General features: G+C 38.5%; 3 protein-coding genes across 3 annotated transcripts in view; 2 read left to right on the top strand and 1 right to left on the bottom strand.

Moving 5' to 3' along the window:
* Positions 1–768: 768 nt before the first annotated feature.
* Positions 769–7,467, top strand: and1 (actinodin1). Its single transcript, XM_066708956.1, has 5 exons — positions 769–1,163; positions 1,876–1,976; positions 4,109–4,153; positions 4,742–4,896; positions 5,332–7,467. Exons 2-5 carry the CDS (start codon positions 1,904–1,906, stop codon positions 6,901–6,903), a joined length of 1,845 nt encoding a protein of 614 aa, XP_066565053.1. The 5' UTR covers positions 769–1,163; positions 1,876–1,903; the 3' UTR covers positions 6,904–7,467.
* A 6,122-nt stretch (positions 7,468–13,589) lies between these two features.
* On the bottom strand, positions 13,590–18,168 carry adipoqa (adiponectin, C1Q and collagen domain containing, a). Its single transcript, XM_066708958.1, has 3 exons — positions 18,030–18,168; positions 16,346–16,624; positions 13,590–15,453 (listed from the first exon to the last, which is right to left on the bottom strand). Exons 2-3 carry the CDS (start codon positions 16,596–16,598, stop codon positions 14,915–14,917), a joined length of 792 nt encoding a protein of 263 aa, XP_066565055.1. The 5' UTR covers positions 16,599–16,624; positions 18,030–18,168; the 3' UTR covers positions 13,590–14,914.
* A 1,799-nt stretch (positions 18,169–19,967) lies between these two features.
* The window catches only part of LOC136753111 (beta-galactoside alpha-2,6-sialyltransferase 1), a 31,468-nt gene continuing 26,650 nt past the window's right edge, over positions 19,968–24,785 (top strand). Inside the window, exon 1 of the mRNA XM_066708957.1 lies at positions 19,968–20,139. The gene's annotated coding sequence lies outside the window, so the exon portion shown is untranslated. The remainder of the gene's footprint in view (positions 20,140–24,785) is intronic.

Here is a 24,785-nt window from a genome sequence, read left to right as displayed (position 1 = left end):
CAGAATGCCTGATTCAGTGACAACGTGTACCACACAACAGATGGTGAATGATTAATGCATCCTCAACATATGACTTTAATGGATTCATAAATTTGTGTTTTGCGGGTCCTAATTTGTTTGCATTTTTTACTTATTTTATTTATTACTTTATTGTTTTAATATAGAAATCGGTGAAATAACTATGTAAAGAGAGCAATCGATCAGTCATTTATTCCAATATAAAAAAAAGTCTGATTATGAATACATTTTACATGCTTTAATGGAGTTCCAAAGATAAGATTTTGAGTTGTTGTGCAGTATATGGATTTCAGCGGTTTTGGCTGAACTAATGAACTTCAGAATAAAGTGTAACAAAAATGAATATTTATTGCAATGTATTTCATAGCAGAGGATGCACTCAAGTAACATTACCTAACAATAACTTCTCAATACAAAAATTAACTTCACATTTAATGATGTGGAGCGGTCATTTACATGCGCTCTTCAGTTTAGAGATTAGCGAAGCTTGATTGTTCCACTGTTACTGTACAGAGCTGAGAAGTCTGAAATAATATATTTGCAGCTGGGGGTGATAAAATTCCTTTTGTCAAAACTGCAGATGTTACTCTGTCAAAGTAAGTTTTTAAAACGTGTTTTTCATGGAAAGTTGTTTTTGCAAGAGGTAGCATGTATTTAAGTTGTAAGTACCCCTTGGAGGTAAACTGACCCAAATTAAAAAGCCTTATGTGGCACATTTGTACACCTCTTGATTCCAGATTGGTATAGAAACGTGGCAAGCATAAATAACAGCCTATTAATCTTTAAAGCAATGGTTTTATTATTTTTTTCTTGTTTTTTGCCAAGTGGAGTCTTGCTGCTCCTTTCCTAATTATAGGACCTGATTGGTCAGTTAAATGTGATAGCAGGAGCCAATCTTTTCACTGCTAGCAGCATGCGATTACCATGTGACTTACCTTTTGTTTTTAATTATCAAGGTGCCATTTAAGATGTTGCAGTCTCTGACTCTGACACAGAAGTTCTGAGGGTAGCAGAAAGGCAGGGTGCACAGGGCTTAAGTCACAACACCTCAGAACAGATCCTTGAGGGCCAGGGGCTCTTCAAGCTGCTTCCTTCACCTACCAGTGGTCTGCAGAGCTGATGAGTGCCTAGTTTTCCTCACACAGGTTAGTGTCCTCACACCCGCGTTTTGGGTATATGGATCATTTTTCTATGGTGTACTAGCTAGAAATAAAATAGTTTAACTTGCAAGAATATCTTCTGTATATGTTAAGCAAGGTTTGATTTTCTAGGCCAATTAGACAAATGCTTGTAAACGACACATTTGAACTGTAACATACTGAACAAGTTATTCATATATATATATATAAAGATGTAAAGTTCGTATTGTTATTTGCCAGTTTTAGTTACAAGGTGCTAACAACTATGATTTATATTAAAACAACAATATAAATATAACAATATATATATAACAATATCAAATGCTGCCACTGGACTAAAAGACGTATACAGAAATCGTTTTAATCGTCACACATATTATTATTTGTGCAAACAAGGTTTTTCCATATTGAAATGAAATGTTTTCAAATTACTGGTTAAGGAGAGACAAAACTTACACTGCAGTCTCCCAGACGCAGGTGCTGAAAGGAGAGCGCCGCGAAGGCTGCGCTCCACAGTTCTTCCGTTTGTTCTGACGGTAACACTCGAATATCATTTTATTTAGTAGTTTGTGCTGTATAACTAAGTTCTTGCTGTATATTTCTTTAGTCCAAACTATGTTTGATTTATTTGAAGAGATATTTAAAATGGTTTAACTCAGTGTGAAGGTAATTAAGTGCATTTATTTATTTATTTATGTATCGATTTATTTATTTAAAGTTTGCTAGATTTCTGAAGAGTTGAAAACATGGCGCTGAGTGGAAGTAAACCATTATCATACATCTTTGCCGGAGTCTTGCTGGCAATCGTCTTATTACCTGGTAAGATTATTTATATTTAATAATTTAATAAACTACTTTAAGTGTTTACAATAACATTGTAAATATACATTATTTCTGAAGTATGCGATTTACTTTGATGACAAATACCCATACCAAATGCGTTCAAAGGAAATGTGCAATAGATATATTTTAAGAGACCACTGCAAAATTAGCAGCTTCTCTGGTTTTACTATTTATAGGTATGTTTTCTGGGTAAAATGAACATTTTTGTTGTATTCTATAAATTACTGACAACAGTTCTCCCAAATTCCAAAAAAATATGAATGGCTGCCATACATGTAGAGATGCTGATTTATGAAAAATGTGCAGTGGTCTCTTGTTTTTTTCCAGTTTTTTTTTTTTTTTTTATTTTATTTATTAATTTCTTAAAACATTATACTTTTACATATACTTTTAGGGTGCTCAGTTGAAGAACATGATTTTGAAAGTACAAAATGAAGTGAGAACTTTTAGAACCAAAACCCAAGATGTTATGATATAGATTTTAGGAAGAATGTTGAATACTGCAATACATATTACATGCAAAAGTAAGCTTTTCGAAATTGACATTTGTTGCCAACACAGGGCTGAGTCACTGGTCCTCCCATTAACAAGTAATAAAATATTCAAGACTGACAAAAAGGGTTATGTTTAAAGTTTGTTACTGAAGTATTAATCTCTGCTTATCAAGAATTTACCCCCACTATATCTCCTCCTACTCAACACTCAAAGAAAATCACACAGCAGTTTTCATTAAAAAAAAAAAACATCTCCCAAAGATGTATCTCCCACTAAATGTCAGGAAAGCTTACATCTGTCCTCACTATTCCTTCTCTCTTCTGTGTATCTTCCAGCTTAATTGTTTCATGTTCTTGCTTCTTCCCAAATACTACAAATTTAGATTTTCAGATGATCCAATTCTCTGTTACAAGGTTTCCTAAATATTTTAATAAAGGGCAATAAAACATAAACAAGTCACATAAAGGTATTGAAGTTTTCTTTAGGGGTGTAATAGTTCATGGCAATGGGCAGAGTCCATATTTATTTGACTGAAGCCTTTGTCCAATCTGATTCACAGTTGACAGAGCCAATAAATTGTATCAAGAAGGAAATACATTGTATCACAGAGCAAAGTGCCAATGTTATAGAGTGCTCTAACAAGATAGAACACAAAATAATGATTCAGTTATTCATACAAATACTGTTGGAGGTAGCAAATTAGGTGCTGGGATAGAATAAAGTTGAAGAATAGTAAGCACATAATTTTGAAACAGATAGATATAGATGTAGCAGGGAAAGAGGAGTACAAAACAGATGTATGTGTGTCCTGTAAAAATCTGGAAACAAAGTGCATCCAAAGCATACCGTAAGTGAAACCAATACCATTAATATGATATATATCAACTGCAACAATCAGTATCCAATCAGTGAGGCTTAAATGATTTGGTACGGATTAAGGGTGAAGGCTGGAGACAGGAGAGGAAATATGAGAAAAAGCACACCAACTGGAAAAAGTGACACACAGGGGGACTAAATACAGGATACAGCAAAGCAATATGCTTGGATTCTGCAACCGGGTTACACTGGCCTCTGTGAAAAGTTATTGCTTGTCAGCTTCTGCACTCCCATGGCACCTGTACCGCATGCCCTTTTATACCTACTGACCAAGTGAGACTCCTTTCTTACAGAAGTCCTTATGAAAATAAAAACAATCCAATTTAAGAACAGCAGCAGACTGTACTTTTTCCACTTGGGCCATAAACATCTAAGGTTTAGCCATTGGTGGTATGGAATTATGGAAAATACTGTTGGTGTATACAGAAGCCTTTTTTGTGTTTAACAAGGCATTCTTAATGGGACCTGCCTTTGGGCAGATTGCCCTCTTGTTTATTTTTATAGGTGTCTCTCCAGTAACAAGTAACCCCCACTGATCAGGTTCAAAGCACTGTAGTTTACAGCTTTTAAAGCTTAATCAGTACAATACCACCTGAATTGTTTCAAATCGGAAAAAGCCTGCTGCGAGCTGGAAGGGCTTATTAGCAGGTAAGCATTTTTCTTAATTCAAAACATAAGCACATCTGTTTCTTACTTTTATTTGTATCCCCCCCCCCACCCCCCTGTGTCTTTTGCAGACTTTCCTGAGGCAGGTCCAGTAGGACAGCGTCTTAAAGGAGATGGTAAATATAGCATTCCTGACGTTCCTTCCTTTCAACTGCTATCCACTTGCAGCTGTAAAAAAGAAAATACTCAGGGCTCCATGTGTGCAGTCCCTGCTAACATTAGTAACACCTATTGTGGGGGTAACATCAGGGTTGAATTTTTTTTATTTTTTTATAGCTAATCCAAAAAGAACAAGTGCTGATGTTCCTGAGCCAACACATTCAGATTTATTTGGGTGTATTTCCAAGACATCCTGATTTAAAATAGCACTGATTAAAATAAATACAAAGCATAGATAATCTGGCATGCTCTTAAGAGCTGTTTATAATCTAATTTTTCAAGAAATATATACATTTGAAGTTATTTATTTGTCTTTATGCCAGTCTTTAAATTATGGTATATATTTTTATTGTAAGAGACCTGTTTCCATACATGGATAAACATATTACAATGTAAGATGTACTTAATATTACCGGTAAAATTGAATCATATCTTTAAATAGAGTCCAAAATTGAGTGAGCTACACTATAGATCATGGTGCACTGATGAAGTTAATTGTGTAAAGTTTGAAAGATAATGTTAAGAAAATAATTTATTTGTGACAGAGGGAGACAAGGAGACAGTGAGTTTGGAGAAGGCTGAAGCCCCAGGAATGCTCAAAAAGCTGGTTCGTTCTAGGAGAAATATCAGCTGGTACAAACAACACTCTGATTTCTGGGGCTGGTACAAATACTTCACGGACACTGGAAACCAAGAAGGAGTAAGTTCTGGGGCCTATTCATGTCATTGAAAAATGTAACCCAACATCGTTAGGTTTATCTGTAGCTTTGACTACATTTGAGTTGCTTTGGAAGCACCAGATGCTTTTAACTGTATTCAATGTAAATAGAGTTATGACTCCTCTGTTTAAAATTTCCATCCCCTTCATGAAGTCCTTCAATACCTTAGTCCATAAAAAGGAGCATAAGCAACAAATACTAAAAGTACCTCTGCTAAAATGCCACTGAAAGAGAAATCAGTATTTTTTGCCGTTATGTAGATCAACCTACAGAATTTGTTTAAAGTTACTAACAGACATGGAATAAGTTGTTACGTACAGTATAGATTGGGATCACAATGTAAGTTCAGACACAGTGTTATCTAAGCTGTTATCAGTGGTCAATATCTTGAGTCATTCTCTATTTCCCTTTCTCAGGTTAACGAGCTGGACCGCGTCTACCTGCAGTATTTGCAGAACAAGAACCGGGCAGAAGGCCGTCGCTCTTATGACATGTATCTCCGCCACTTGGCTCAGGTGTACAAGGCCTGCTCCAATTCGGATGACCCTGAGTGCATTTCTGAGCTCACAAGTAAACCCAAACCCAAAACCAAAGCTGAGCCGTCGGCACCAGCCCCAGCCCCAGCCCCAGTAAAGGGATGTGACCCGTACAGAGATCCCTACTGCCAGGTGGCTCGTTCAGCCCCCAAAGCTCCCGTGATGGCCCCAGCACCCTTCAAAGCTCCCTCTCCTGGCTACTACTATTATGTCCCACCTCCCCAGCCATTCCTCTCAGCCAAGCAGAAAGCTGAGCTACTGCGCATCTGCAACCCAGCTGATGTTGAATGCCTGCAGTACCACTTGCGGGCTGCCTATGGGTACAAGCCTGCCCCAGCCACTGTGGCTGCCCCACCATCTTATGCCTACCTTGGATTCGACTCCAAGAAAGCCCCATTCTCCATGCCACAGAAGCCGAAGAAGGAGGTATACCACCACTACCCAAACTGTAACCCAGACTATGACCCTTACTGCACCCCAGAAACCCCCCAGGCCGTCCAGGCACCCTCCCAGGTGCAACCCTCCCGCTGCAACCCTCTCTTTGATGATAACTGCAACCCCCTATCGGCCGTCAAGATGGCTGGCTATACTGCCCCCCGTCCAAAAACAGAATGTGACCCCTACTATGACCCCAGCTGCCGGCAGGAGTACAGGCCCAAGGATGAGCCAGCTCCAGACACAGGCTGCGATCCTCGTTACGATCCTTACTGCACCCAGGGCTCCAGCAATGCCCACTCTGAGCCACAAGTTGATCCCTGGCGGTCACAACAGATCAAAGGCAAGACCAAGGAGGGCTATGACTGCTACGTTCACTATGATGAAGAGTGCTACCCGGTGCGCAGCTCCAGTCCCTCCCAAGCCAGTGCCACCAGTACCAGGCCTAACTGTGACCCCTATGACCCCAGCTGCCCACTCTACTACAGCGCCAACAACCCTATGAGGTCTGCTATTGAGAGCCCTCAGACCGACTGCCACCCATACGACCCCAGCTGCCGCAAACCCATCCCACAAGCCCCAAGTGCTCCCGAGAGCTACCACCCAGACCACAACCCCACAGGCCACCGAGATGGGGTGATTGAACCTGACCCCGACTGTGACCCCGAGTATGACCACAACTGTCGCCTCCGCCGCAGTGAGGCCCCTCAGGACAATATGAAGAGTGAGAACAAAGTGACAGAGGACAGCAAGAATGAGCCTACCCATCAAGAGGAACCATTTTATGACCCCAGAAGGGACGAGGGCCCCAGTTATGACCACCAACAATACGACCCCTACCAGGGCAGGCAAGAAGACCCTTACAATCCATATACTGGGTATGGCGGACAGGAACATCCTGAGCACAGGTATGATGAGGCCCAGAGAGGGTATGAAGACCAGTATCCCAGATATGATGAATCGCAAGGCCACTATCTGTCCACTGACCACGCCAGCGCTGGAGAATACAAGAAGTAAAAATACACAGAAGAACAAACATGCTACACAAGTGAGCCAATGTAATCTATAAAACAAAACACAAACACAAAAACTTCTGTATTTGGCATTGGTGCTATGATCTAGCCATGCCAGGGCACCTGATTAGGGTGTGACAGTGCTACCGTGCTTTGTTGAATTTGTGAGTTGATTATTTTCAGTTGCCTGAAGTTATAGAGTTACAGCTTGATATGGGTATCTGCCCACACATGATGAACATTCTTATAGGGTTTATGGTTACACAAAATGTCTGTGTTAAATGTGTTTGTCTATGTCTGCATTTAAAATCAAGTCCTTAGTTAAGAGCCTTTGTATTTTTTGATGTTATGGGTAGTGTACTTGAATTTGGTTTGGCCTTACATTTCTCTCTACAATGTATTTTCCTCTTGGTTTATTCTTCACTTTTTTTTTATTGATGGTACATCTCTCCAAGAATATTTAATAACTTTCACAGCTTTGCTTATTTTTGCATTTACAACCTCATTTTGTAATGGTGTAAGATGTTGTGTTTAATGTTCCAAATAAAATGAATGCTTTGAAAACTAATACTAATGCAATATGTGCTTTTCATTTCAAATTAACACAATTTCTTTATATAAACAGTTTTATACACAAGAAGCTACAGTTGCCTATTTGACTAGGGCTTACAATACCCTAAACTGACACTAGCTTTTTAATTCAATATGGACATGTATTAAAACATAATATGTACAACTATAAGCTGACATGATTTTACACTAAAATAATGGATGGCCATTGAAAACTATTTGTCAATCTACTTGGGAGAAACAATACTGGAAAGAGATGGTAATTGTCAATAATTATTCATTTACAGTTGCTTAATAATTCTGTGCCCACATAACATTGCTTTTACTTATTATACTCTGTGATTTAAGTTTATGATTAAATATCAAATCTGTCATACATATTTGGGAAGACTTTTACATTAATACTGACTCAGGGGACTGTAATTAATCAGTTTGTTCCTCCTGCTATTTCATTCTCTTATGTATTGGTGGGGGGAATTTAAAATATTAACAAAGCTTGAAAACAGGGAAGTTTACAATAAGAGGCCATTTAAAAATGTTCTTTAAAAAATAGGTAGTCTGTATTGAATTCCCTTTTCCATAAGCTCTTGGGGTGTCAAGCTCAATTTCCAGATGGATACAGGTACTTCACGTTTTTTAATAAATCCATCTGGAAATGTCTACTACTGAAATAGGGTAAATATTTTTTTCAGTTGGACAGAATATTATTTTAAGGTATTTTATAGTTTATGTCCTAACATGTTCAGTTGGGCACTATACTAAGAATGCTATTTGCAGAAGTATAAAATTCACCCAGTTCAGCTGCTGATCAGACCAGTAACTGCAAGCTGGCTTTGAACAAATGTCTAAAGACACTACAGGTCTTCCAGGAATTGAGTTGAGACTCCTTTAAAACCATCTTTAATTCACCCCACTAGCTTTCAACTTTATTTTTCAACCCTTTAATTGAACTATGTGTTTGATAAAACCTTTCTCAGCTGTTTCCTCCCGTTAAACAATCAGATGTCTTAAAATTATCCCTAGCCCTGCATCAAGTGCTGGGTTTTAGAACTCCCACAATTTAAGTAAGTATATAGTTTTGGTGACCAAGTGTCTGGAATATAACCGATTGGACCCAAGCAAAACTAACCCTGATAATTATGGGAGTATTTGATACAGTGTAATTCCCACCTGTGTCTCTGCTTCATGAATGGGTACATGTGTCAAGAGCTAAGGAACAACAATTTAAGAAACATGTTGAGTTCTGTTCTTTAATAGTCTTGACAAACATCCAAAAGTCAGGTCATTCTGAAAACGCACAAATGCGTAAAACGTTTCATGAGGAAAACAGATGAAGATGAAGGTCTAATAGCAGTGGGTAATTAAAAGGAAAAGGTGCAACAGAACCCTGTTATATATTGATGCTTTGTTGTGGGTGAGAGTAAAAATCCATGACAGCTGTAAGATGGGGATCTTAATAAGAATTTTAGCTGCTCAGCACCAGTCTTAACAGGGGGACCTGCTGTTCCAGACAGAGAACTGGAGAAGTGCCAAATGAGCCAGGATCCTACACAACCCCCCCCCCCCCACCACCACACACAAACACACACACACACACACACACACACACACACGCAGAGGTGCTGGGGACTGACTATGCGCAGTCGACTGAGCACAACTTCCAACAAGTCCGTGTACTAGGGAGGTATAGGCGCTTTTCATACCATAACTGAAATGCAGATGTTGCCTTTGCTTCTGCAAAATACCCCACGACTACGTTTACAGAGGTGTAGCGTTATAGTCTGTAATAAATCACCGGGGATGTTGTCTTGACATTGAGATTTCTAAAAAAACAACAACTCGAAACTAATTTTGTAAGAAGATACGACAAAGGACAAAACAGTAAAACCTTCCATTCCGAGGGGGTTTTTGTCAAGAAGGAATGTGGAAATTGGACATCGAAACTTCATCTGCTAGACTCGCTTCTTTAAAAATAACAATGCATATGAACTCAACCGCTTTAAAGTGCAGCTGCCAGTGTGTATCTGTCAACACCCCCGCAGTGGAAGCGTCACATACTGACAATTATTGAGCGCATTGCAGCAGCTCGTCTGGAGACTTAATGGTTACCCTTTCAGCGCAAAAATACCGTTTCATGCATGTAAAAGCTTACGAAAACAGTCGGTAATTATAGGTCATGCCTGGCGACTTCTGTTCATTCTCGCTTGAGGAAATACCGGTATACGGTTTAAAGGCTATTTGGTTTTGTTAGCATATACATAAACCAACCTGTATGAGTATTTATAGAGAAGCAGTAAGTATATATGCACGTTATCAAATTGTATTCTGTCAACCAACTTTATCAACACCTTTCAATAACTGAAACACATCAACACAATGTACAGTTTTGAAAATGTTCCTGTATGTTCAAACTGTACCCTGAAATGAGTCAAAACATGAATCAAATATTTTCCATTGAATATGGTCTCTAACGTAAAGGAATATCGGGATTCAAACATATTTATGATTAAAGGAGAGTTTCAGATCTGGGGTCAATTATAATTAGTATTCCAAATAAAAAGCATTGATTGATGTTCACAATAATATTCTGTTAAGTACAAACTTCTGTGATGCAGTGATACTGGCAATGATACAAAAAAAAAAACAACAAAAAAACGAAACTATACTAAAAGCCACACACTTAATATGAGTAGGCTACTTTTGGACTAACTGAACAAGCAAGCACTACAAAAGCGCGATCCCCGTTAGTTTTTTTAAACAAATGAATAATAATTGAACAAGCTACATCGTGTAATTAAATAGAGTGTATATCATAATCAGAAGCTGATTTTTTTTTGTATTGCTGTTCTCAAGATTTAATTCTTCCTTTGTCGTTTGCTACATTTAATTTAATTTAAGTTACTTCAAAACTAACAATGTAGCTGTGATGCAGGATTAAAATTGTAGTAGTTAACCCCTGACGGATCAAATTTACGAATTACTTTGTATAATTAAAATCACAAATTATATGACACAATTGAACTTATGCTAAGTTGCAATTACCATTACACTAAAATGAATTATTAATCATTCCCATTAACACTTAACGTCAGGTCTATATTCGTAATTATAACGATTTGTTTTTGTTTGCTCAATTCCAATTATTATTACACTAAAATTAATTATGATTAATTCCCATTAACACTTAACTTTAGGTCTATTTTTTTAATTATAACTTTTTTTTCTCTGGTTGCTACTACGATTTCCGAATGAAATACAATTTGTTCAATAAGTGGCACAGACATTATTTATTCAACTATACCAATCAAGTTGTATTTTAGCATATCCTACGTAAAAAAAAAAAACAACAACTTGTAACTGAAACGAAACTCTCACATAAATTGTACAATTTTGCCTTAGGCTGCCCTCTGCTGCACGGAAAATGCAATTACACGGGTAACACTTTAAAATAATGTGGTATGATATATATACACCAGTCAGCCATAACATTATGACCACCTGCCTAATATTGTGTAGGTCCCCCTTTTGCCGCCAAAACAGCACTGACCCATCGAGGCATGGACTCCACTAGACCTCTGAAGGTGTGCTGTGGTATCTGGCACCAAGACGTTAGCAGCAGATCCTTTAAGTCCTGTAAGTTGCGAGGTGGGGCCTCCATGGATCGGACTTGTTTGGCCAGCACATCCCACAGATGCTCGATTTGATTGAGATCTTGGGAATTTGGAGGCCAAGTCAACACCTTGAACTTGTGAATCATCAGACCAGGCCACCTTCTTCCATTGCTCTGTGGTCCATTTCTGATGCTCATATGCCCATTGTAGGCGCTTTCAGCAGTGGACAGGGGTCAGCATGGCCACCCTGACTGGTCTGCGGCTACGCAGCCCCATACGCAACAAACTGTGATGCACTGTGTGTTCTGACACCTTTCTATCAGAACCAGCATTAACTTTTTCAGCAATTTGAGTTACAGTAGCTCGTCTGCTGGATCGGACCACACGGGCCAGCCTTCGCTCCCCACGTGCATTAATGAGCCTTGGCCGCCCATGACCCTGTCGCCGATTCACCGCTTTTCCTTCCTTGGACCACTTTCATACACCCCACAAGAGCTGCAGTTTTGGAGATGTTCTGACCCAGTCGTCTAGCCATCACAATTTGTCAAAAGTTGCTCAGATCCTTACACTTGCCCATTTTTCCTGCTTCTAACACTTCAACTTTGAGGCCAAAATGTTCACTTGCTGCCTAATATATCCCACCCACTGACAGGTGCCATGATAACAAGATTATCAGTGTTATTCACTTCACCTGTCAGTGGTCATAATATTATGGCTGATCGGTATATATATATATATATATATATATATATATATATATATATATATATATAGTTACTTTGTACTTTTGTACTTGCTTTTATTTGTTTGTTTTACATTGCAGTGTATATCATAATCAGAAGCTGATTTTTTTTTTTGTATTGCTGTTCTCAAGATTTAATTCTTCCTTTGTCGTTTGCTACATTTAATTCACATTAATTTGTTGAAGTTACTTCAAAACTAACAATGTAGCTGTGATGCAGCATTAAGATTGTAGTAGTTAACCCCTGACGGATCAAATTTACGAATTACTTTGTATAATTAAAATCACAAATTTTATGACACAATTGAACTTATGCTAAGTTGAACTTGCTGCCTAATATATCCCACCCACTGACAGGTGCCATGATAACGAGATTATCAGTATTATTCACTTCACCTGTCAGTGGTCATAATATTATGGCTGATCGGTATATATATATATATATATATATATATATATATATATATATAGTTACTTTGTACTTTTGTACTTGCTTTTATTTGTTTGTTTTACATTGCAGTGCATTCACTAGCTTTCTATCACCATTTGCAATAGATATCATTCATACAACTGTTCCAGAACAAAGTTGTCCCTTGTTTGTTTATTTATTAATTTACTCTGAGCAGAAGCAGACCAGGTTTAAGAATAATTAAAAAACAAAAGACAGTGAAACCATTAAAATACCATGAGTTCTTCAAACACCCTGATAATAGTACTTTCAGCCCAATCCTTCAGCAACACCAATGATCTCATACTTTCAAAAACCTAGGGCATGTCTAGCAATTGGAGGTCTTGAATGCAAATATAGTAAAGCTCCCCAAAATCGAATGAAAATTACGTCTCACGTTTCTGTGGGGCTGAGCTAGGATTTTATTTCAAGCTCTTTTGCCTCGCCTCATAAATTAGGGACACGTGTGATGCTATATTAAGAGTGTTCTGAGCAGTTGTGAGTGATAAATGAGCTCTGGGAGAACCCTTAGAAGGGCTGCCAGTTTCCACAAGCTGGATCTCCACAGTATACAGATGAACTGTATGGTACCCTATATTCACTGGTTACAATCAGATGCTACCAATACACTCATGGACAATTACTTGTCATGTCAGAGCAGGAATCGATATTGGACTGTTAAAAGTGTGGCCTGACTGACTGACTCAACGGTATGACATATGCTGACAGGCTATAAGGAAGTCAGCTCAACTCTTATCAGTGAAACCAGGATGATTTGTCAACAGTGGAATTTTAGAATAAGGAAGTTAAGGACTAAAAGTCAAAGAGTAGTGGGGATCTGGATAAATAAAAATCTGGAACCAAGTATCAACTACCAATCAATCATGCAAGATAAAATGAATGGCCTCCTCTTGCATGTACTCTCTTATCAAAAACTGATACATTGTTTTATTAAAATGACTGATTTAATAATTGTTTAATATAATTGGGTAGCATTCCAGCTTAAATACAAATGGTTTAAAAAAATGATAATCCTAATGGTAATATTAAAAATAGCATATATGAAAAATACACAAAGAGCTCACTGTTGTTGTTTTTTCTATCAATGACTGCTATATTCAAATGCATGTGAGTTGGCAAGAGTGTTTAGTTTTGGTTCTTTCTGACCTTGGTATTTTAAATTAAAATAAACTTACAAAAAGAAAAGAAAAGAAACACATCTTGAATTTCAACAACCGGTGAACTGGACTGTGGTCAACTGACCTTTAGAGTAATGTGTCTGCACCAGACAGGCGGAGAGAGATTAGAATGGACACACGCAATAACAAGGTTATTTATTGCCAGTGACACATGCAGTGTTATTTTAGGTCTATTTTGTAGCTGCTACAGAACAGACACAAGTACTCCTTATTTGATCCAGAATATTTAACAAAATGTTATTTTGTCAAGCAGTGGTCAATCATTAGCACATAATGTGGACCTGTCATTTGTCTTTCCTCATAGGCCAACAAGTGACTATTACGTACTGTGAGGCATACATTTAGTGCTTCATAATAGGGCCTTGTTCCAATGTTTCATATTCACCGCACACTTGGATACAGGTCATTAAGTCACATTATTTGCATACTTGCCACCCTGGATCCATAATATCAACAGGTATATTGCACTTCATGTTTTTAGTCTAATATTATTTGATATCAGCTTTTAATCTCTGAAACCAGTTTAATTTCTTGTAATGCCCAGGCCTGTGATCATCTAGTAGCCACACTTGGCAAATGAGGTAGCAGAATTAAACAAGGTTGTGGATATATGTGAATATAATGATGTGTGGTACAGAAATATATATAATTGACATATACATAATTTGTACAAAGGCCAATTGCCTGCTTTTGATGGTAAATAAACACAGGAATTCATGTTATTATAAACCATTCACATATCCAGCAGTTTATCACTCCATTATCACTTTATTCCTGATTTACAGACACCTCAAGAAACCTGGATTGTATGAGGTTTCCAAATGTTATCGGATCATGATGGTAAATATATTTTCATTTGACATTCTATTTCATATGAGCCTACTGCAAAAAGTACCACGGTACTCGGCTCACTGGGTTACATTGACTGTTTAAGCATAATACGAAATGTCTTTCACTGAATTACCAATAAACCTCTCCCTACCCACAAGATGATCAGTTTAAACCTCTCATTGCCAAGGGTTACTGCTATGATAGAATATGTTCATGTCAATTAAGTTAATTGTTGAGATAATTAAATATGCAGTTTGTTTACTTGTCCATTACACATTTTTTTTCTATATTTAAACCCATTAGGACCCAGATGATACCAAAATAAATATAATTTAATAATCACCAGAATTATTATATATTTTATGAATGCAGTATAAAAGAATAAACTAAAAATAGAATGCCAAACCAAACAAAAACAAGCAAACACAAACTAAACAGGTTCTTCAAAGACCCAGGGTAGGGACAAACAATTCTAAAACATCCCCTATCTTTATGACTCTCATTATCAGCTATCGTCCAAAGCTATTTTATATAAGGTTAAGTCCCCTTAACATTTGACATGAAAGGCAGGATTTAATTAATTATTAATTAATGCCCCAGTCTTTGCTGAATGTCTAGCGGTCACCGTTCACTGGTTTGATGTCAGGGTACAGGAGGAAGCCAGAGAAGGTGGAGTCATTGATGTTGTCGGCATAGATCCCGCTGTAGTCTTCCTCGCCATAGACCTGAAGCCAGACTTCATCCCCTGAATCCAGGTGCTGGATGATGGAGCCTGAGGCCTGGTCCACATTGTTCTCCTGGAACTGGTCGAAAGTAAACATGATGGATTTGTCATTCTTGTAGAGGCTAACCTTGACGTCCTTCATGTACACGGTGAGGTGGTAGGTGAAGAAGTAGATGCCAGGTATGGTGCAGCGGAACTTGCCCGTGCTGTCATCATAGTGCCGCTGGTCATTGTAGAAGACCTTGTTGAACTTGATGGGTACATTGGGCATGGGTGTGCGGTCGGTCAACCCGATACTGAAGGCCGAGCGGTACAGGAAAGCACTCTCCCCCCGCTCACCCTTTAATCCTGGGGTGCCTGGGAAGCCACGGGGCCCCTCTGGACCCTCAGCCCCGTGCTCCCCTGGATCTCCCTTCTCTCCAGGTTCACCTGTGTGTGGGGGGGGTGGGGTGGTGGGGAACATGAATTCAAAGATCAATATGGGCTTGTGAAGGAGAAGTTAGGTGGTGTCAGATGAACAGTTAAGAATCACTAATACAACATTTTGAGTGAATGTAGCATAAGTAATGTACATACCTATCTGTCTATCTGTGTACCAAGCTAACCAAATCAAGTTTTTAAATAAAGAGAAAGACACAATGATATAACACAGTGATAACACAAACGTATAATCATGTTTTAAAATATCGCTATTAAGTTACATGTATATCTACATTGCAGAGGGAAACCCCCACCACAAATCATAAAATACAGAGAATTTAAAGTATAAGAAAAAAAAAAAAAAAAAAAAAAAAAAAAATAATAATAATAATAATAATAATAATTATTATTATTATTATTATTATTATTATTTACATGCAGAATAATACATTGTGCTTGATATGTACAGTAATTCCAGAGGTGGACCTATGAAATATGCATTCAGTGATTTTGCATCAGAGTCAGAGAAAATTACACTATCACATTCACTGTTGCACAGTTCTGCAAATATCCTGGGTGTTTATGACATGACTGTAATGATGGCATGACCATATGTCACTGAGAAGGAAAAGTTGAAATGTTTTCTCTCTCTACAGCTATATGTGGTCAAAGTCACAATTATATATGATCATGCAGTTCTGTTTGGACATTGAACTGCTGAACTTTAAACTGCTGCCAGCAAGATAAACTCTTTAACACTAAGAAACAGAAGCTTCATGAGTCCAAAAGTAGCATGTGATTCAGAATCAAAGTGAGTTTTACATGTATTTCTTTGCTTCTAATGTGATCCTCTATTACGTATGAAACGACATATGAAACGGAAGGCATGGTTCCATTTTACCTGGCTCTCCTCTCTCTCCCTTTTCTCCATCTCTGCCATCTCGTCCATCCCTGCCTGGTTGACCGTTGTGTCCAGGTGTACCTGGTACTCCTCCCATCCAACCAGCACAGGGCTTCCTGTCATCTGCCACCTCGTTATGTGTCTCTGAATCTGGTCCACTTGGTTCTTCTAGAGCAGTTTCTTCTTCTTGTGAGAGGCACAGATTGATGACTCCCACCAAGAGGCAGGACAGCAGTGCCCAAGCCAGCTTCATGGTGACTGGAATCAATCCTCAGCCAACTGCAGGGGGTGTAGAAAAAGTCAGTGTTGTGAACCTTTGTCACTTTATCATTAAGCTTGCTACTTTTTCCACTTTTCCTACATGTCTCACTGCTCCACAGTTCAATCCTTGTTTTGTTTAGAAGCTAATCACATCACCTATATGTTTTTAGAATATGTCTTTTCCCATTTCTACTCATCTAATGTACTAATGTTACACAATGTGTAAATATGTAGATCGAGATCATAACACTATAGCCTACATTATATTTAAACTAAGATGTGAGTGTATCAGAGGTCAGAAGTCAAATGTAGAGGTAGGCAGCAAGGTGTGATGTTTTCGTCAACAGTATACTGCCAGCATTTTGTTTGATTTTTGTGTCCATGTCTGTTCATCTACTAACATGATAAATGTCATGTCACAAAGCTGGGCGTGTAACACTGGTTCATGGGGAATAATAGTGATTACAAACATCGCAATCTCTGTCTTACAGAATGATTCTGACATTACATCCCATATAAAAAATATATGATGGCAATGTTGTGGTTTATATAGTCTTTATATTATCAGCATGTCAGAATAAATTGGTGACAATTCACATACAGCTCTGGAATCAGCATCTCCACATGTATGGCAACCATTCCATTCCATTCATATTTTTATTTGGAATTTGGGAGAAACGTTGTCAGTAGTTTATAGAATAAAACAAAAATGTTAATTTTACCCAAACACATACCTATAAATAGAGAAACCAGAGAAACTGATAACTTTCCAGTGGTCTTGAAGTTACACTTCCAGCATGTTTCTGAGAAACTAGAAAATTTGACCACCAGCCTATATTCTACATGGCCTCCTGGGGCATTCTAAAATAGTTTGCAGAGTTGAATTGCCTTTCCTAGACATCATGAATACCCTTGAGTGGCACATGTTAAGACAACATTAAGTTATTTTTAACAAGTGACTGCTGCAGTCAGCTTGGATGGAGATCAATGGAGAAAATCCCACTCACTAGTTCTGTCAACTATGTGAAATGCTTTTGTTGAGCTAACAAAATTAAGATCAATTGGTCCATAACCATCCATTGTAATTTTGCTTTTACATTTCTAAGTCAGCCATAGAGAAAAATAAGCCAATAAGGACATGTTTTGCATTTGTTTCTGTTGTCCCAGCTTCAGCTTTGGTGGGATAGAACTGTGCAAAAAAAAACAAAAAAAAAAACACATGACCATTAAGTAAGAGGCATTTCCCATAGTTGTAAGATGAATACAAGCATTAGTTAAAAACATAAAAAATTAAATCACGGTGATTATTTTTGTGAAACTAACAACTCAAATGCAATGAAATCTTAATCTGAAACCACTCAAAGGAATTACATTTGGTAAAAAGTCTGTTTGGTTTTAAGAGATGAAAATAGCAGTCCCTTACCTTATTTAATGTATTTGCTTCCTTCAACAAGTGGCGGACATCAAGTGCAATGAACAGAGAGAGAGAGAGAAAGCAAATGATTCCCCAGCTCTCAGTGTCCAGTGTCAGTGTGGAAGTCTCATCACTGACTGTCACCCTATATTTATCCCTGCCAAAACTTATTTTAAGCATGGCAATCTAAAATGGCACTGTTCAGATTTCTCTGCCCAGTTCTGTTCCCTGAGTTAAATCTACTGACCTGCAGCAGCCTGTGGCAATAAGACCTTGCTGTGCTTTAAACGACAAACAACTGAGAGAAATCCATAATATACATAGAATATACAGATGCACAGACAAGAACATGTATCTCTTGTATAATATGAACATTCTAAACATTATAATATTATTTAATACATTTTCAAATTCTATTAATGCTACCACTGGGCAGGTGTCACAAAATTCAGTGTCACAATTGGTTTCTACTGAAATTCATGTGCATGTGCAACTGTTGAAATACAATATTAATAAAACAGCTTTTAAGGAAGTGAAAATTGTTCAGTGTTTCGGTATTTGTGCACCTGTGTATTAAACTAAAATATTACTTATTTTGTGGTTTGTGTTTCTGTCATATGTATGTAATCCACTAGGGGATCATCATATTTTATTTTATATTTTTTTCCAGCAGTGTTTGTGCTCTCAATTTCATACTTGCAATCAACATCAGAACTCAGTGGATGTGCATGAGGTATTAATGTTATTCCTGTTGGATTCATACATTAAGTCCTTAAGAATTGGTACCCATTATTGTAAAATGTTACTCCTATCCCTAACCCTGACCCTAACCTTGTAAACATGTGATTAACAGTAGAACTCAGATGAAGTGCATAAGGTTTTCATTTGTTATTCCTGTGGTATTTATACATACACCGATCAGCCATAACATTATGACCACCTGCCTAATATTGTGTAGGTCCCCCTTTTGCCGCCAAAACAGCCCTGACCCGTCGAGGCATGGACTCCACTAGACCTCTGAAGGTGTGCTGTGGTATCTGGCACCAAGACGTTAGCAGCAGATCCTTTAAGTCCTGTAAGTTGCGAGGTGGGGCCTCCATGGATCGGACTTGTTTGGCCAGCACATCCCACAGATGCTCGATTGGATTGAGATCTGGGGAATTTGGAGGCCAAGTCAACACCTTGAACTCGTGATTCATCAGACCAGGCCACCTTCTTCCATTGCTCCGTGGTTCAGTTCTGATGCTCACATGCCCATTGTAGGTGCTTTCGGCAGTGGACAGGGGTCAGCATGGGCACCCTGACTGGTCTGCGGCTACGCAGACCCATATGGAACAAACTGCGATGCACTGTGTGTTCTGACACCTTTCTATCAGAAGCAGCATTAACTTGTTCAGCAATTTGAGCTACAGTAGCTCGTCTGTTGGATTGGACCACACGGGCCAGCCTTCCCTCCCGACGTGCATCAATGAGCCTTGGCTGCCCATGACCCTGTCGCCGGTTCACCGCTTTTTCTTCCTTCGTCCACTTTTGATAGGTACTGACCACTGCAGACTGGGAACACCCCACAAGAGCTGCAGTTTTGGAGATGTTCTGACCCAGTTGTCTAGCCATCACAATATGGCCCTTGTCAAAGTCGCTCAGATCCTTACGCTTACCCATTTTTCCTGCTTCTAACACATCAACTTTGAGGACAAAATCATTTGCTGCCTAAAATATCCCACCCACTGACAGGTGCCATGATAATGATATTTTCAGTGTTATTTACTTCACCTGTCAGTGGTCATAATGTTACGGTGCCCATTTCTGTAAAGTATGACTCATTTAACATAGTGTACACAATTATCATGCCCATAATATTTGCAGACTATACAATTGGATTGTAAATTGGTTTAAAGGTTACAAGTTGTGGGTCCATTACAGGAAATGAAATGGGTATCGAAAAGACTTCACAGATACATGCATTTGACTTCGAGGCAGTCTGCTTTTATTAGGAAGTCTGAACTCTTCTGAAGTTTTCTGAGCTGCAATAGTGTCAGTAAAAACATCAGCAACAGGAAACAAAAACTGAACACCTGCTATATCCTGAAGTTTTCTGTTATTTTAACGAAGAAGACCTGTAAGTACTTGTGATGAAAATAGGTATACTGTAAAAGTATGTGTGTGTATATATACACGTGTGTGTGAAAAAAATCACTTTATGCATGTAATTTAGAAATGCTGAAGAATTCTATTTTTTTTTTGTTAAAACCATTGTGTTTAAGGTATCAGTAGTTCAGCTCTAAGATGGCTTGGCAAAGGTGATCAATACAATTTACATTATGTAACAACCTTGTATGAGACAGGTACGTAAAAAGCTATACTTGATGGATCACATGTATCTAAAGCAGTGCTTAGTGTATTGTTGACATTATTTAATAATCTGCAGATCCTATTTTGATAAAGCTAGCATTTGGCAACAGGGTAGTGAATTTATGAATAGCAGTGGGATTTAGGCAGCGAGTTTCTATGTTCCTCTCCTGTGTGTATAATTCTACTCCAGGCAGCTCAAATGTAATAAAGCAGTGGTCAGAAATCGTCTGGTTTTGGGGTGATATTATTAGGTTGTGAATCTGTACCCCACGGGTAATAACTAGATCTAGTGTGTGATTGTGATGATGTGTGGGTCCAGACACATGCTGAGTGAAGCCTACAGACTCCAATAGGGACAAGAAACTAACAGTGAGGGGGTCGTCTTTAATGTCAATATGTATGTTAAAGTCCCCCAAAATAATGAGTTTATCATAATGTATGGCTAAATCAGATAAGAGATTGCTAAATTCAGTCATAAAAAAGGAATAGGGGCCTGGTGGCCTATAAATAGCTATAAGCTGAAGAGGTGGATTAAGCCTAAATTCTACCTGGTGAATTTCAAAACATGTGAAGCTGTCTAATGACTTAGTAGACAGGCGCAGGTCTGTGCGGTAGATGGTGCCCAGCCCCCCCACCGCGGCCTGTTGTACGGGCCTTCTGGCAGTAAAAGTAGTCATTAGGGGAGGCTTCTACTAATGGAATAGTGTCGTCTGGTCTTAACCAAGTCTCGGTCAAGGTGAGCACATCTATGTGTGTGTCAGTTATGGTGTCATTTATTAAGGCTGCTTTGCTAGGTAGTGAGCGGATGTTTAAGACAGCCAGCTTATACATGGGAGGAGTAACGTGAGCAGGTAATTTCTGTCTTGTAGTTTTAACTTTTATTAGATTGTTGAAACGAGGGCCCCGAGAGAAAGGAATACATCCAAGCCTATGACAAATTACTGTTTTAATAGGATAACTATTGATTTTGTTTGTATAAGATTTAATCTCAGGACTATGTACTTTATTGGATGCCCCCAGGCAGGGATCTAGGATATGCATATGCATTGAACATTCATGATATAGCCCACCATTGTAGTGTATGGAACAACTACCACAGGTCTCCACTAGTGGCATACAAACGCTGCTTTAGTCTACGCTTTCCCGGCCCCCCAGAACCTAGTATTCACTTTCTTCAGCCTTACATCTCACAGCTTCCAGGTGCCACACACAGCATGCTTTAGCCCTCGGGCTCCGCGCACACAGAAGCCGCTCTTCACTTGCTTTAGCCTTATTCTCTCAATTCTCTCAGCTCTGAATTTGTCACCTTTCATTTGATCCCATCGAGGGGCAAACTGATAGGCTACATTTGAAACATGTGTTGTCTTGAAGGAGCCTGTATTTATTTCTGTATGTATATGTAGCAGGGGGCGACTGGCAATCAGAAAATGCGGGCCTTCTCGCTCTCTCAAGCACACATCACTTAAATCGTCACGAGTGGAGTGGCCAATCATTTGCCAGGATTTTCTTACAACGGGATTGGTGAACCGATTTTGTGTTTCGTTTGAATCTATTGGGCAGTATTAATCAAAGTGTCGATTTCAGAAATCCTTATTATGGACAGAATAAGAACGGTTTAAAAACTGTTTGTGATTCATCAAATGTGATTTCTTATCCCGACAACTGAGTGACGTCACATGCCTCAAATACCGACTGTTTTTAGAAATCCGACAAATCCTGAAAACACAGACAGTTTCCTAAATTGGCATATAATTGCCTATGCAAGAAGGGAAGGGGAGCGATTCATCACACATTCCAGGTGCAAAGAAGCTGAAGAGAGATCTGGAAAGCCAGACAACTAGATCTTGTGCCATAACGGTGCACATAAACTCCAAATGGTGCTGGGAATTTCATGGCAGAGACCGGGAGGGAGGGAAGGCTCAGCATGGTGAGCCAGCCAATTATTATTATTATGTTTGAAGAAGCGCTTATCAAGGGTGATTTACAAAATATTAGAGCATTACAAAAATGCAATACTACAGTATAAAATTACAAAATACAATTACAAATTCAAATGACACAAGTGCATATAAATATACAGTAAATACAAAATACAAGTCCTACATCCCAGATTGTTATAGCGAATAAGTGCAGACAAGATGTGATGTGATAGGAGCTAAGGGGAAGGGGCAATCAGCATGCTTCATCAAGTGACAGGAGCTTTTGGGAGACGGGAGGTAATTTCATTACTAGCGCCATAAGTAATGAATTCAAAATAAAAAATTGAAACGAGTGAGCATGTACAATATTCAAATTGTGCGCCTTCAAGACTTAAACTGTTTCTGCCGCTGATGTAGGAGTTTCTAGGTGAATGCAAGCTATGGCACCGTGTCCCCCCTAAATACGCCACTGGTCATGTGTATGTCACCCGTAGGACATTGATACTTAATTAGCTTGGTTTTATTGATTGTTTTTCTGGCTTTATATTTATTACATGTATTTGTTTATATACTGTAGCGACCCGGCAAATTGACTTTGAATGGGAGGCACGGGGGGCTGTGTGTGTATGTGTGTGTGTTCTGTCTGTGTATTGGGGGTGTGGCGGTTTGTAGTGTGCGTGCTGTGTGTTGTGTTCTTGTGGTGCGCATGCTTGTGTTATAGCAGGGTTAAGGATTAGCCCTGCGCGGGAACACGGGAGGAGCCAGTCACAGGGCCAGAGGACTTAAATAGGGGTGCCCGGTTCCCGCGCAGTCAATTCAGTAGTGTAGTAGTGTTAGAGTTGTGTGTACAATGCATAGTAGTGCAGTGAGAGAGAAAGACAGTTGCTGCAGCCTGAGATCACTGTGCTCAATACAAGCTCAATCCTGTGTCCCCTCCATTATTTACTGCGACGAAGACGAAATCCTGAGTCATTACATTACATTTAACACAAGCTTGTTTGATCTTCTTTATTTTTCACAATTGATTTTGTGATTTATACATTTATGATTTTTCGGTTTTGCACGAGTTTGTTTATTGATTGATTTTTCACGGATTACCTTGTTAATGAGGTCCCCCCCCCCCCATTTTCACCAAATTTTTACAGTTGTCATATTTTTACTTATAACTATGTAACTACAAGGGCTAGAGCCTAGTGTCTAAATGGAAACACTCAGCACACACTGGAGATTCAGAAAATAACAGAAATAATTGTGTTTGCCCCACCAGAGTTAATAAATAATCAAAAAAGTGAAGAAAAACAAAAGCGCTTATAAGTGAATTTATGGTCAATTTAACACTTTTTTAGTGCTCCAGACAGTGATAATCTCAGCCAAAATACAGGAAGTCATTTGAAGATATCTTGAAATGATTTGCTGATATCTCTAAATAAACAGGAAGACATTTGAAGATATCTCTAAATGATTTGCAGATATCTTTAAATGATTTGCAGATATCTTTAAAAAGCACCTTATTTAGATATCTCTAAATCGTTTGCAGATATCTCTAAATCATTTATAGATATCTTTAAATGATTTAGAGATATCTTAAAATTTTAAAGATATCTTTAAATGCATTTAGAGATATCTCTAAATGATAATAATAATAATTTGGCTTGCCATAGCCATGGCGTTAATATTCTAATACAGAATAGACTGTCTGTGGCTTTAATAGTTTTGTAAACAGAATCAGCATCTGTGATTTGTTTTCGAAGGGTAAGGTGAGAGACAGGGATCACAAAGAGTAAGTAGCCGAGAACAGGAAAGGGAGAAAGGAGAGGGGAAATGCAGAGAGCAAACGAGATAAACTGAAACTAGGAGATTTAAAGAGACTTAAAACTTAAAACTTAATCCTTGCAAGAATGAACATTTTTGTATTTTTTTCTTTTAAGAACTTTTTAAGCTTCCCTTGAACACTGGATGCACTTTAGGACTGTGAGTTTGGAGACCGCATCTATATCTGGATACAAGCCAACTCTACAGACATTGCTCTAGCAGTGTACTGGACAATCTTCTTGAAGCTTTTATTCTTGCTGCAGAGACTGTATTTCTTTTGGACAGTGTTGTGGATTTGAACTTTTTGGAGTGCTCAATCAAAACACTAGGTGGTATAGTCATAAATTTTCAGTGGTTCTGCCAGCCAGATAGAAATGTACCCCCTTCACATGTATGTTCTTGTATATTGTGGAGATGATGTTGAAATATGTCCACATGACAAACAATTTATTTATATAAATCATGGAAAAAAACAGAATACTGGTCTGTTTTTTCTCTAGTACAAACTGACGAACACATAGAGAGACATCTGAACCGGGAATCTGGGAGCAACCAACTAACAGAGGAACATTAGCTCTAGATAGCAAATATGTAACATCCTACCCAGATAGCACAGAAGCGTTGGTCCAATGTTGGCCCGACTGATCATGAGTGGTTGGACCAATGTTGGAAGACAATGCCT

Source organism: Amia ocellicauda, chromosome 7 (assembly GCF_036373705.1).
Source record: "Amia ocellicauda isolate fAmiCal2 chromosome 7, fAmiCal2.hap1, whole genome shotgun sequence".
NCBI lineage: Eukaryota > Metazoa > Chordata > Actinopteri > Amiiformes > Amiidae > Amia > Amia ocellicauda.
This window is presented reverse-complemented; position numbering and strand designations above follow the sequence as displayed.

Excerpts from the sequence above, each read along its gene's own strand:
- and1 (XM_066708956.1), top strand. The coding sequence starts at position 1,904 with ATGGCGCTGAGTGGAAGTAAACCATTATCATACATCTTTGCCGGAGTC. Across the intron at positions 1,977-4,108 it reads GGCAATCGTCTTATTACCTG|ACTTTCCTGAGGCAGGTCCA; the intron begins GTAAGATTATTT and ends TGTCTTTTGCAG. Across the intron at positions 4,154-4,741 it reads ACAGCGTCTTAAAGGAGATG|AGGGAGACAAGGAGACAGTG; the intron begins GTAAATATAGCA and ends TATTTGTGACAG.
- adipoqa (XM_066708958.1), bottom strand. The coding sequence starts at position 16,598 with ATGAAGCTGGCTTGGGCACTGCTGTCCTGCCTCTTGGTGGGAGTCATC. Across the intron at positions 15,454-16,345 it reads GGGAGAGAGAGGAGAGCCAG|GTGAACCTGGAGAGAAGGGA; the intron begins GTAAAATGGAAC and ends CCCCACACACAG.